The 12773-nt window shown below is 40.1% G+C and overlaps 1 protein-coding gene across 1 annotated transcript; it reads left to right on the forward strand.

Moving 5' to 3' along the window:
- The first annotated feature begins 2277 nt into the window (after positions 1 to 2277).
- LOC141687467 (S-adenosylmethionine synthase 2) lies at positions 2278 to 4373 on the forward strand. Its single transcript, XM_074492760.1, has 2 exons — positions 2278 to 2434; positions 2974 to 4373. Exon 2 carries the CDS (start codon positions 2976 to 2978, stop codon positions 4149 to 4151), a length of 1176 nt encoding a protein of 391 aa, XP_074348861.1. The 5' UTR covers positions 2278 to 2434; positions 2974 to 2975; the 3' UTR covers positions 4152 to 4373.
- Positions 4374 to 12773: the final 8400 nt, after the last annotated feature.

A 12773-nucleotide genomic window follows, 5' to 3' on the forward strand; every position in this document is an offset into this window, starting at 1 on the left:
ATTTTTTGGAATGTTAGTGTCTTAATATGTTTTGATTTAATGTTTCTGCGTGTCATTTTACAAGTATCAGTAGTTTTTATTTGAATAATTTATATGATATTTTGGGAGATCTGTAAGACTGATATCAAAACTGGAACATTGCAAGAACTCATGTTTCACAAAAAAAAATGTTTATATTTTGGGCATATTTTTCTTACTCTAATTTCAGTTAATGCAATTGATAGTTTTGAACATTGCGTTACAGATGATACGCATGTGAAGGTCAATTGTAATATTACTAGTTTAACAATTGGTGTAAGTTGGATTGTTCGAGATGTCATTGTAATACTTTTTAGAATGAAAAATTTACATATTTTATGTGTCTAGCGATCTGAAAATGAAATAGGTACTTATTTAACTTTTTTTTAAATCACAAATCATATTGTAGATATATTCTAATATATTCCGGTTGAATTCTAATATTTTAATAATTTTTTCGCTTATTCGTAAAAAAATGATTTAATTTTCTAATATCATACATGGATAAATTTTTAGATATATCATATTTTTGCGATTATAATAATACATTTGTATTTCATTGAGAGATTTTATTATAATCTCGGATGGTAAAATTATGAATTCCTTTTATAGATTTATATTTTGATAATAGTACACAAAATATGTGGTATTATTCATATATTAGACTAAACATTGAGACAAATAGTAAATTATTTTTGGTACTTTAAACGTGTCGCTTATTTTTATTTAAGTAATGTTGCATATCTAATAATTGATCTCAACAATGTTTTCAAATAACACGTCTCGTATTTTTATTGGTGTAACTCGTATACATGCACGCACTAATGATCATTTTATTGGTGATTATAATCAGTAATATCGTGATAACTAAGTATTTGAAAACAAATTTGTGAATTTAAGATTTTTTCTCTTTTTGTTTTATATATTTTCATGCCACTTATTAAATTTTATCAATGTTTTTCAACTTACTTGTTAGAATTTGTTCACCTTCATTAATTCAAACCCTAAAAAAAACTCTCTCAGCCTCTTTTTTTTTCTAGCCGCCGTTTGGGGCTTCCATCGGTTTTCACCGGTGGAAAGCTCCAAATCATCTATTTTTCTTGCTTTGTTCGTGTTTTTCAATAATACTCCTCCCCGGATAAGGATTTTTATCGTTCAAGATTGTATTTTTGTTAGATAAAATATTTGTTGGGTGAGATTTGTTCCCAATTTATTTGGGTTTTGTTTATTCTCTCCTTGTGAGAGCTTGGCCTGTTTTGATGTGATTCGATGTCCAGGACGTTAGATCTGCTGGATTTTTAGAGGTTTGATTCAGTGATAAAGATTTATATGAGATTGCAATTACGATCGATAGCTCAAACTGATTTTGGTGAAGGCGATACATGTGTATATATCAATTTCAACAAATCGCTTGATTGTGTCTTCATAAAGACTAAATTAATTAGCGATATGATATGTTTAATGTTTGTTCGACTCGATTGTTCTTGTAGATGCCGTATGGCTTTTCATTATTGAATTAATTCTGTTTTTTTTTTCAAAAAAAGAATTTGTTCACCCTCTTTTGTTAATGTATATATTATTTTTTACATACTTTATTTTCTAACAAGTATAAAATTATTCGAGTAAATATTTTCAAAAGAATATTTTTATTTACAGAGCGAAACAAATATGGGAATATAAAATTGATCCAAAATACATAATATTTTTATGATATATGTTATATTATGAGTTATATTGAATATAGATTTTAAAAGTTCTTGCAGGACTCAATTCGAATTCTAAAAAATTATTTAAAATATGGTCATATTCAATAAGAATTGAAAAAAATTGGGATATTTAATTTATATTTTAATTTATAATCCATTGATATTCAATTTATATTTTAAAAATTCATTAGAATTTGATAGGATTAAAAGATCATGAAATTTTTTTATTTGATAAAACGACAGATTTTGATGAATTTTTTAAAATATTTAATGTGATATGAATTATTAGCAAATTTCTTAAAATCTCTATTGAAATCAATAATAATTTATTAAATTTTTAAACAACTCCGTTAAATCCATATATAATTCTAAAATTCAAATTGAATACGCCCCTAAATATGTACCAGGTTAAAAGAAAGATTAGAATGTCTAATGATCCAAAAGGTGATAATCCCCTTATCATGCAAAAAATAATCAAGAGTATAAAAAATGCAAGTAAAGAGCAAGAACAGGGATATAATAGTAATAAAAATACATTAGACAGGATGAACCTGGCCCATATTGTGAAGAAGGTGGATCCGTGTGTTTGGGCTATAAATAACACCACCTCTCTCGCCTTTATTTCTTGCCAAACATAACCAGCCCACTCTCCTACACTCCCCTTTTATTTGTGGAGATTAACATAAACCCCTGTTTCTCTCTCTACAAAGGTACTGCTCTGTTCTTCTTGTATATACTTGCATCTTTTTGTATCTATAGATCTGGCTTTTACTGTTCTATTAAGTTTGTTTTTTTAGTAATTTAAAAGTTTTTTTGTTGTAATTATGTTAAAATGCTTGTTTTGGTTCAAATATAGTAAGTTTTATTTGTTTAATTGTAATAAAAGTGAAATTAGTTTGAATTAGTGTGTTATAAGTTTGTTTTAGTTGTAGATCTGTTGTTTATTCATGGTGTTGTTTATCAGATCTGATGGTTATGTAAGTAATTATGTTCGTGTTTGGATTTCAACTCGGTTAACGGGAATGAGAACGAGGTTCTAATACATCGTTCTCGTTATTTTGGTTGAAATCTCAAATCTCGTGATCCAAATGGACAGTATATTTATTACTTTTTTTTTGTATTTGTTGAATTAGATGTGTATGTGATTGTATGATTGGGTTTGAAAAATGGTAGAATTAGGTTTGACTTGAAATGAAATTGGGATTATTTGTGTTTAGGTATCTAATTGAGGTTATGTTTGGTTTTTTAGAAATGGAGACCTTTTTGTTTACTTCGGAGTCTGTGAATGAGGGACACCCCGACAAGCTCTGCGATCAGATCTCGGATGCAGTTCTCGATGCCTGTTTGTTGCAGGATCCTGATAGCAAGGTTGCTTGCGAGACTTGCACCAAGACTAATATGGTGATGGTGTTTGGTGAGATTACCACCAAGGCTAATGTGGATTATGAGAAGATTGTGCGTGATACTTGCCGTGAAATTGGATTTGTTTCTGATGATGTTGGGTTGGATGCTGATAACTGTAAGGTTCTTGTTAACATTGAGCAACAGAGTCCTGATATTGCTCAAGGTGTTCATGGTCATTTGACTAAGAAGCCTGAGGAGATTGGTGCTGGTGATCAGGGTCATATGTTTGGTTATGCTACTGATGAGACCCCGGAGCTTATGCCTCTTAGCCATGTTCTTGCAACCAAGCTTGGTGCTCGCTTGACTGAGGTTCGCAAGAATGGGACTTGTGCATGGTTGAGGCCTGATGGGAAGACCCAAGTGACTGTTGAGTACCAGAATGATCATGGTGCTATGGTCCCAATCCGTGTTCATACTATTCTGATCTCAACTCAGCATGATGAGACTGTCACCAATGATGAGATTGCTGCTGATCTCAAGGAGCATGTTATCAAGCCTGTTGTTCCTGAGAATTATCTGGACGAAAAGACCATCTTTCACTTGAACCCATCTGGTCGCTTTGTCATTGGTGGACCACATGGTGATGCTGGTCTAACTGGACGCAAGATCATCATTGACACTTATGGAGGATGGGGTGCACATGGTGGCGGTGCCTTCTCTGGCAAAGACCCAACTAAGGTGGACAGGAGTGGTGCCTACATTGTGAGGCAAGCTGCAAAGAGTATTGTTGCTAGTGGGCTTGCACGTAGGTGCATTGTGCAAGTTTCATATGCTATTGGTGTTCCAGAGCCCTTGTCTGTCTTTGTGGACACATACGGAACCGGAAAGATCCCTGACAGAGAGATTCTCAAGATTGTGAAGGAGACCTTCGACTTCAGGCCCGGAATGATCTCTATCAACCTTGATCTCAAGAGGGGTGGAAATGGTAGGTTCTTGAAGACTGCTGCTTATGGCCATTTTGGAAGAGAGGACCCTGACTTCACATGGGAAGTGGTGAAACCACTCAAGTGGGAGAAAGCTTAAGATAGAAAACTGATTTGGAGAAACAGAAGTTTGGTTTTTTCTGATTCCTATCTACTAGTTTATAGTATTTGTCTATTGGCCCTATTTATGTATCCTGTTTGGTTTTCTTTATTGCAACTGTTTCGTGCTGTTTGACATGAAAGGATTTTACTTTTGATGTCCTAGAAAGAGCAAGTGGTGATTTTGATAATGTTATAGACTGAAAGCTGTTATTTGTCTCTATGCTGTTCTCTTGTTTGGTGAATGATAGTCAATACTATTTATCTTGGGGATCATTTATTTCTTGTGAAGCTATTAATATATTTACATTTACATTTCAGTCATTTAATTTCTAAAAAATAAAAATAAAGGCAAAACGTACCTTTTAAATCTGCGGATTGCAAGGTATTCTTTGCATTGTTATTTGTTAATACATCATTATTGAGCAAGGTACAAATTCCTCAAAGCATTATCAATCAAATTCTCCATCCAAATTTTAATACTCCCTCCGTCCCTAAAAACGTTTCCTAGGGCAATAATTCGACCCCTTCAACCCAACCGTATGAAGTAATTTTTACCATTATTAAGGTGCTAGCGGGCTTAGCACTCTTTACTTTGCTAATTGGGAATATCCAGGTTATAAAATTAATGATCAACAAAATAATCACCATCATTAGTTCATTTTTATTGATAATAAAAGAAATATATTCGTCTACAATGTTCTACTAGCATTTCCAGCATAGAAAGGAAAGAAGGGTGTTGTTGACGGAGGAATCTGGTAACAACAAAGATTGAGGTTTCTCGCCGGAACTAAGATCTGTGACGGTGGTTCTTTTGCCGGAAACTTAAGCGGTGTGTGGTTGATTGTGGTTGTTTTAGGCTGAGATTGATCAGAGTAAGTGGTGGCTCTTTTACCAGCTCTCAACTTTTTACCCTCTCAATGTGCCTACGTACCCTTTATATAGGGATCAAGCCTGACGTAGTTCTCATAGAACAAGAAGTCTAATGAGTTTAGACTTCTTACTCCCAAACCCAGTAGAAGCCCATCCGATATCCATCTTCCGCTAGCTTTAGGAATGTCCAACTATGAGGCCCAACCGCGAAGGCCCAAGGCTCGTCCGTAATCGTAGCACTTCACGGATAGTGCATCTCCCTGCGCAAGGATAACACTCCGCTACAGCTATCTCCCTTGATTTACGAACGCAGGTATAGCCACGGTTCACCCCAAATGCCAGACGCGTCCCTGTCCCCCGAATGAGGATAACCCACCAGATAGCAGGACAGGTGATCACAAGCTCTTGGGTGCAAACTGCAGGATGACTCCAAAGTTCTCCAACGAGGACACCCGTTGAATACAAGAACAGAGCTCCCAAAGCACACACCAAAGTAAACCCCACATCCCCAACGAGGACACCCATTGAATACAGGAGGAGGCCTTCAATCATCAGGCATACCCCTGGAGGCCTTCAAGGTTTTCACGGACATCCCCCTCCTTGACCGTCTCAAGGAGGGAATTCTTCAAGGAGTAACTGCAACAAATACATTAGTAAAATAACCTCCATTACTCCTCTCCATGCAAGCTTTATCCTGAATTCAACATCAAAAGTATATAGATCAAACACAGGACGCGTCCTCACCCTTTGGGCGCGTCCTCACCTCCATAAATCCAAACCTGTTTCCTCATCAACCGTTCCTTATAGCATTCAAGATCACAGGACACGTCCTAGAATATAGGGCGCGTCCTTAACCTTATTAGACTTGCACCGTCTCCTCTAAACCATCATGCACAACATTTCACCTTCAATGACGCATCCTTGCTAAAGTAGGCGCGTCTTAGAGCGTCCATCACCATAAGATTTCATCTGCCAAGCACTTTCATAAACATTGACGCGTCCATAAAGCCTGGGCGCTTCCTTCCTTGACCATGCACTCTTCTCAACTCGTAACATATCCCTTCTCAAGTAGGCGCGTCCTGAACACTTGGACGCGTCCTCACTTTCACAACGCAATACTGAGTTTGACTGTAATTAGCCCGCGTTTGACCCGAGTCAATCCAATGCCAAATTTTGGGTATAACAACTACCCCCCCAAATTCCATTTGCAGTTAAAAACAAAATTGGAATTTCTTTCCAAGCAAAATTTGGCTCAAAATAGGTGGACGCGTCGTGACAGGAAGACGCGTCTCACTTTCACCTTCTGCATGTGGTGTACAGCTGTCGTCCTTAGGGTCGTCCTTCTTCTATAAATACCCTAGGTTCACCATAATTGCACCTTATTCTATCTTCTTTTCTCCGGAAACCACCATTACCGCCGCTCTCAAGCTTTTGAGCTCGAAACCCCGACGATTTAGCCGGTCATTTCCTGATTTCTTTAGTTCAATCCACTCCTCAACTCAAAAGGTACACAAATCTTCTTTTACTTTCTTATTTACTTGAGTAAATCGAATTTAATGAGCAAAAAACCCGTTCATATGCTTCAAGTTTCCATGCACCGTTCTTAATTCTCCTTGTATGTATATGTGTGTATATATGTAACTGTCTCATACTTTGCTTCTTCAATCATGTAGTCGCATGTTTCTAGTTTGTTTTTCTGTAGAGAATTTTCTCAAAAATCGACTGTAATCGATTAAGACTTTATTACGCTGCAACCATAACTGACGCGTCCTCCCATCAGGGCGCGTCTTACATCTTATTATTTAAGACACGTTCAAACTGCTCCGAGCAAGTAGTGTAACACAAGGCCAGTAGCATACTAGGACGCGTCTTTTTTCTACACCCTTTGCGGTAGACTTCTAGGACGCGTCCTTCCATATTTCCAGTTTTTTTTAACATATGGACGCGTCCTCAAATATTTATTCATTCTCTTGCAGCTGGAGGACGCGTCTTCCTTCTCACCATTTCATCTATTCAAAGCCCTCAACAAACGTCTTGGAATCTACTCCCCACATCTGATCACTTTTAAACCCGACTTTCCCGAAATCCACAAGACAAACTCCTTCCTTAGAGCAGAAAGACGCATCTTTGGTTCCCTTAAATCAAAAAACTCAATAATGTCTGATTCCAGCTCCGATTCCATGGACCATGTTCCCATAATTTCAAGAATGGAAAAGAAGGGAGTCAAAAGGCAAAGAACTCCAATTCTCCATACAAGGGCCGCCATCGAAGATTGGACGGACGACGAAATTATCCCTACTACAAGCCAAAAACCTCAAGGAATGGTTATTTCTGATATGGACGCGTCAAACACACTGGACGTGTCATCTTCTCAGGGCGCGGCTCCTTCTGGGGACGCGTCCCCACACAGTGTAAGTGAATTCGAAAGAAGGATTCCCGACCCTGAGACGTATCCCGTATCTCCTCAAAAGTCTGATCCTCCCCTAGAGTATTGGGAACCTTCAGATGTAGAAATAGATTGTGACTGGGCGAGGCTCGGTACCCTTACTGAAGCAGAGAAGAATGCCAGAAGGAAAAGAGAGGGTAAGCTGGCATGCGTAGCTCTTGATTCTACTTCGTCTGACCTGGAAATCCAGTGGCACATGAAATACTACGACATGGAAGGCATCTGGGCGCGCCCTCTTCGAACCATGAGGCCACATATTTTTAACATTGGGAATCAAAGGATTCCCCGAATGGTGCTTACTGCAAAATTGATTTCTCTAGGCGTGGGCGCGCCCTTGCACCCATACATTAAGAAGATCCTGAAGTGGTATGACGTCGTTCCGATCCAGTTGTCTCCAAACTCATACAAACTGGCTTGGGCTTTGTACATGATGTATCACAACCTCAGGCTGGGGCGCCCTCTATGAAGGAATTCAGCTTCTTTTTCAGCATAAGAAAATCAATTCTTGGTTATCACTTCTTCGTTGTCAACAAGTGGCTGAACAACAAGGGATTTAATGAGGGCAAGATCAGCCATGAAAGGGATTGGAAATAATCCTTCTTTTATATCTATGACGTCAAGAGATCCCGTGTTCGTTTCAACCTAGAACCAAGTAAGTGACTCAAAAAACATGTTTTCATACACTGGACGCGCCCTCTTGGTATGGCGCGCCCTCCCTTTTTCTTTAACAAATTCTTACCATCCTTTATCTCTAGACAAAAGAGTCCAGAAGGAACTATCAAGGAAAAGGAAAAAGAGGGCAGACAAGGTTCTCCAGTATGCAGAGAAGCATTTTAACCTCAAAGACATGATTACAGAAGACAACCTCAAGCTAGTGGGCGCGTTATCACCCCGGGTTGGCTCTATCTGCAAGTTCCGTGAATTTCATAACGGCAAACCTGTTCTCACAACTTCAGAAAAAACCAGGGGCCTCAGTGCCGCAGAGGTGGTCAAGATTGACATTAGTAAGCAATTCAACTTAGAACAAGGTAAGTTTAAGTGAGGGAGGACGCGTCACAAATTTTGGACGCGTTCACAACTACAAAAATTAGCTCCCCATTCAAAAAATGTTAACTTACATAAGAATCAAAGGTGTTTCATGCACATACATCTGCTAAGGGCGCGTTTTTTCACAGGACGCGTCCTTCTTGTTCTATATTCCTACAGCTTGTGTTTTTCCATAACCTGTCATAACCAACATGTCTCTAGGAAGGGCGCGCCATATGTGTAGGGCGCGTCATTCTTTGCTTGATACATATATGAATTACTCATGTCTTTCATTTTCCTTGTTATATCTTTATGCATTTATTCATTTTGGTTACCATCTTTTCATGTACCTTCTTACTTTAATCTGCCATGCATGTAGAATTTTATATCACAATATGGGCGCGTCTTGCTCCCTGGATGCGTCTTAATGCCTTTAACTAATATCTTTTCCTGTTTATATCACAGATATGGCCTCACTCCCCAAAGGATTCGCAATTGGGGCTTCCAAAAAACTAAGGGCAAGGAAACAGGCTCCTACAAAGGTTGATTCAAAAGCAAAAACCCCACCTCCTATTGCAACTCCTTCTCCTCCTCCCAATATAATCGACACCACTGTGCTAGACATTCCTGAAAGCGTGGAGGACGCGCCCTCAAAGCGTCAAAAGACTGTCCCTGATGACCAGTCTTTCGTTCTCAGATACCAGGGCGCGTCCTCTGTTGGGGATTTCACAGAGGATGAAGTCAGAGGTTGGACTTTTAGAACAGAGCAGCAAACAGAGGAGGCCATGGTGAGGGTTGCAGCTGAGCTTCACCTGCATGCCAGGCAGAGTGCTAACATGGCCGCCAGGCTGAGGGCGCGTCTTGCTGTTACAGATACTGCGAAGAGCCAGGCCGAAGACAAAGTTAAATCTTTGGAAAAATACATTAGCCTGGTTGCCCAAGAAAAAGATGCCGAGATCAAACGTCTGGAGGGGGAGATGACGCGTCTAGAAACAGAAAAAGCTATTTTGGAAGGCAATGTCTCCTCAATAGAGAAGCAAATGGACAACGTCATCGCCCTGAATTCCACCATGCAGCTGGAGCTTGACACCCTAAATGATGATAGGCTGCATGGATGGACAGAGGAGAAAAAGCTAGTTTACCAGCACGGCTTCCAAGCTGGGTTTGAAGAATGGTGCTCTGGGTTCATTGCCAACGACCCAGAGTATACATTCTCAAAGTTTGATGCAGATACCCAGATATGGGTAAATGATTCCAGGGTCAGGGCCGCAGACTCTATCAAGAACAAGAGAATTTTTCTAGGTTTAGAGGAAGAGGACGCGTCCCCTGATCCTGCTCCACTTCAGACTCGGCCTCCCCCTGCAGAAGACCAAGACAAGCCACAGGACGCGCCCCCTGCTTAGGACGCGTCCTATGTTTTACATGCACTTTACTTGAACTATTTTAAGGGTGCGGGCCCCTTGAAGCCTTGCAAATTGTAGTGTCTATTTTTGAGCTTCATTCGATTATACTTCTTTATAAAGCCTCTTTGCCTTACCCATGCATATTTTTACTTTAGTATTCTATTTTGCCATTCATATGGACGCGTCTTATGTTTAGGACGCGTCAATTTTTACCATTACAAGTCAAGCGAATATCCGTTATGGGCGCGTCCTCTCAGTTGAACGCGTCTTTTTAAAAAATATACAAGTATGGCCCCATGTTATACCTGCGTATTTAATCAAGGCACAAAGCACAAGTGGGCGCGTCTTATTGTTTTGACGCGCCTCACCTTAGATCCAAAAATACATCATCCTTCAGGCATGACGCGTCCGTAGCAAGGACTTTTTCTTTTTCAATTATGTTTTATCAAAATTATAGTAACATTCAGCTTAAAGGAGCATCAACCAAGATAACTTGAGCGCGTCCTTGAAAATAGTACACTTCCTAGTTCCATTTTTCTTGAGTTTCATTGTTCCTTTTGACAACCATTACTTCAGTTATCATTCGTATAAAGCTCTCACTTAGGGCGCGCCCTATGTTTAGGACGCGTCATGCAACTAAGCAAACCAAGCAAATTTCTTTTTGGAAATTTTCAAAATTTTATTTATAATGCGCTCTGGTGTCAAAAGTGCACCAGTCCCACGGCTAATATGCTCTGTGGGGAAATTATTTCTAAAAAATGACCCTTCAACTAGTCCCAAGGTAAGTAGTACATGCACTACCCCCCTAGGCTAGGAGGAATTTATTTAATTCTAGCCTATAATCTGGTCATAACCCAAAATGATAAAAGAACTATGCAAGGGGCCAAAGCCACGCCTTACTGGTAATACTTTCGGAGATGTTCCGCATTCCAAGCTCGCGGTACTAGCTTCCCGTCCATATCTTCAAGGTGATAAGTCCCCTTCCACAGAATGGACTTTATTCTGTACGGTCCTTCCTAATTAGCTCCAAACACTCCATGTTGGGGGTTCTTTGTATTGGGTATCACTTTCCTAAGTACCAAATCCCCCACCTTTAGCAATTATCCTTTTACCTTCTTGTTATAATACCTTGCGGTGCGCTGCTGATACGCCGCTAGCCTTAGATGAGAATTTTCCCTCGTCTCCTCTAAGAGATCTAAATGAAGCCTTTGATTAACCTCATCATCTTCTTCCCCGTAACAATCTCTGCGAAGTGATCCCGATCCAACTTCCACGGGGACCATAGCTTCGTAGCCGTAAGTTAGCATAAACGGCGTTTCTCCCGTAGTAGATCGCGGCGTAGTGTTGTATGACCACATCACCTTCGGGAGTTCTTCAGGCCAATTCCCTTTACGTTCCTCCAGCTTGGTTTTGAGGGTATGCTTTATTATTTTGTTAACAGCTTCTGTTTGTCCATTGCTTTGAGGATGATAGACTGCCGCAAACTCCTTCTTGATTTTCAACTCCTCACATAGCTGTCGCAACTCCTTGCTATCAAACTGCTTTCCATTGTCGGAGACAAGCTTGTAAGGGATTCCAAATCTACATACAATTGAGTTAAAAACAAAATCTCTGATTTTCTTTGCGGTGATAGTAGCCAGTGGCATAGCTTCCGCCCATTTAGTAAAGTAATCGACCGCAACCACTGTATATTTGACGTCTCCTTTAGCTTTCGGCAATTCTCCGATAAGATCAATTCCCCACATGGCGAACGGCCACGGGCTTGCCATAGGCGTCAAGAGTGTCGCCGGCATAGACGAGTAGTTTGCAAAGCGCTGGCAGCGATCACATGCCCTGACGAAATTTGTAGCATCTTCTCTCATTGTGGGCCAATAATACCCTTGGCGCAAAACTTTCATTGCCAACGAACTACCCCCGAGTGATTGCCACAGATTCCTTCATGCACCTCTCTTAGGATGTAATTTCCTTCTTCTTCTTCAACACACCTAAGCAGAGGTTGGTTGAACCTTCTTTTGTACAGGACTTCGTCGTATATCACGTATCTTGCAGCCTGATAGCGGAGTCGGCGAGCCATAAACTTATCCTCGGGGAGTGTTCCCTTGCGAATGTAAGCTAGAATGGGCGTCATCCATGTTTCCTTGGGAGCCTCATCCACTTGCATAGTTTCTACCTTTGGAATACTAGAAATCTCCTGGATTTCAAGGGGGATGGATCCTAACAACACAGCCTCTTGTTGCGACCCCATTTTTTCCAGAACATCCGCATTACTGTTCTTCTCCCGCAGAACACATTCCAATCTAACTTCTTTGAACATTCCAATCAGGCGCTGTGTACATCTCAAGTATAATTCTGTTCTTGGGCCTCGCGCTTGAAATCCCCCGTTCACCTGATTCACTACCAACTCTGAGTCACTTCTTGCAATTAAGTTCCGCACCCCCATTTCCAAAGCGATTTTCAGGCCATTAATCAGCGCCTCATACTCCGCATCATTATTGGTTGCATAAAACTTGAAATGAATGGCGCTCATCAGATGGTGGCCTTCCGGAGATACAAGTACTATACCCGCACCCGCTCCTCCATGGTTAACCGCCCCATCCACATGCAAGATCCACCAAGGATGCGGAAACTCTTCCAAAGACTCCTCAGAATGAGGCGGATGCAGCATTACCAAAACTTTATCATCTATTTCAGAATCAAATTCCAACAAGAAATCGGCTAAGACTTGCCCTTTTATCGCTGTTCGAGGTACATATTCCAAATCAAACTGTCCCAACTCCACAGCCCATTTCAGCATTCTGCCTGATGACTCTGGTTTGTGCAGAACCTGTCGCAGCGGGTATGCTGTACGAACTTCAATTCTATGGGCTTGAAAATA

Source organism: Apium graveolens, chromosome 9, assembly GCF_009905375.1.
Source record: "Apium graveolens cultivar Ventura chromosome 9, ASM990537v1, whole genome shotgun sequence".
NCBI classification, from domain to species: Eukaryota; Viridiplantae; Streptophyta; class Magnoliopsida; order Apiales; family Apiaceae; genus Apium; species Apium graveolens.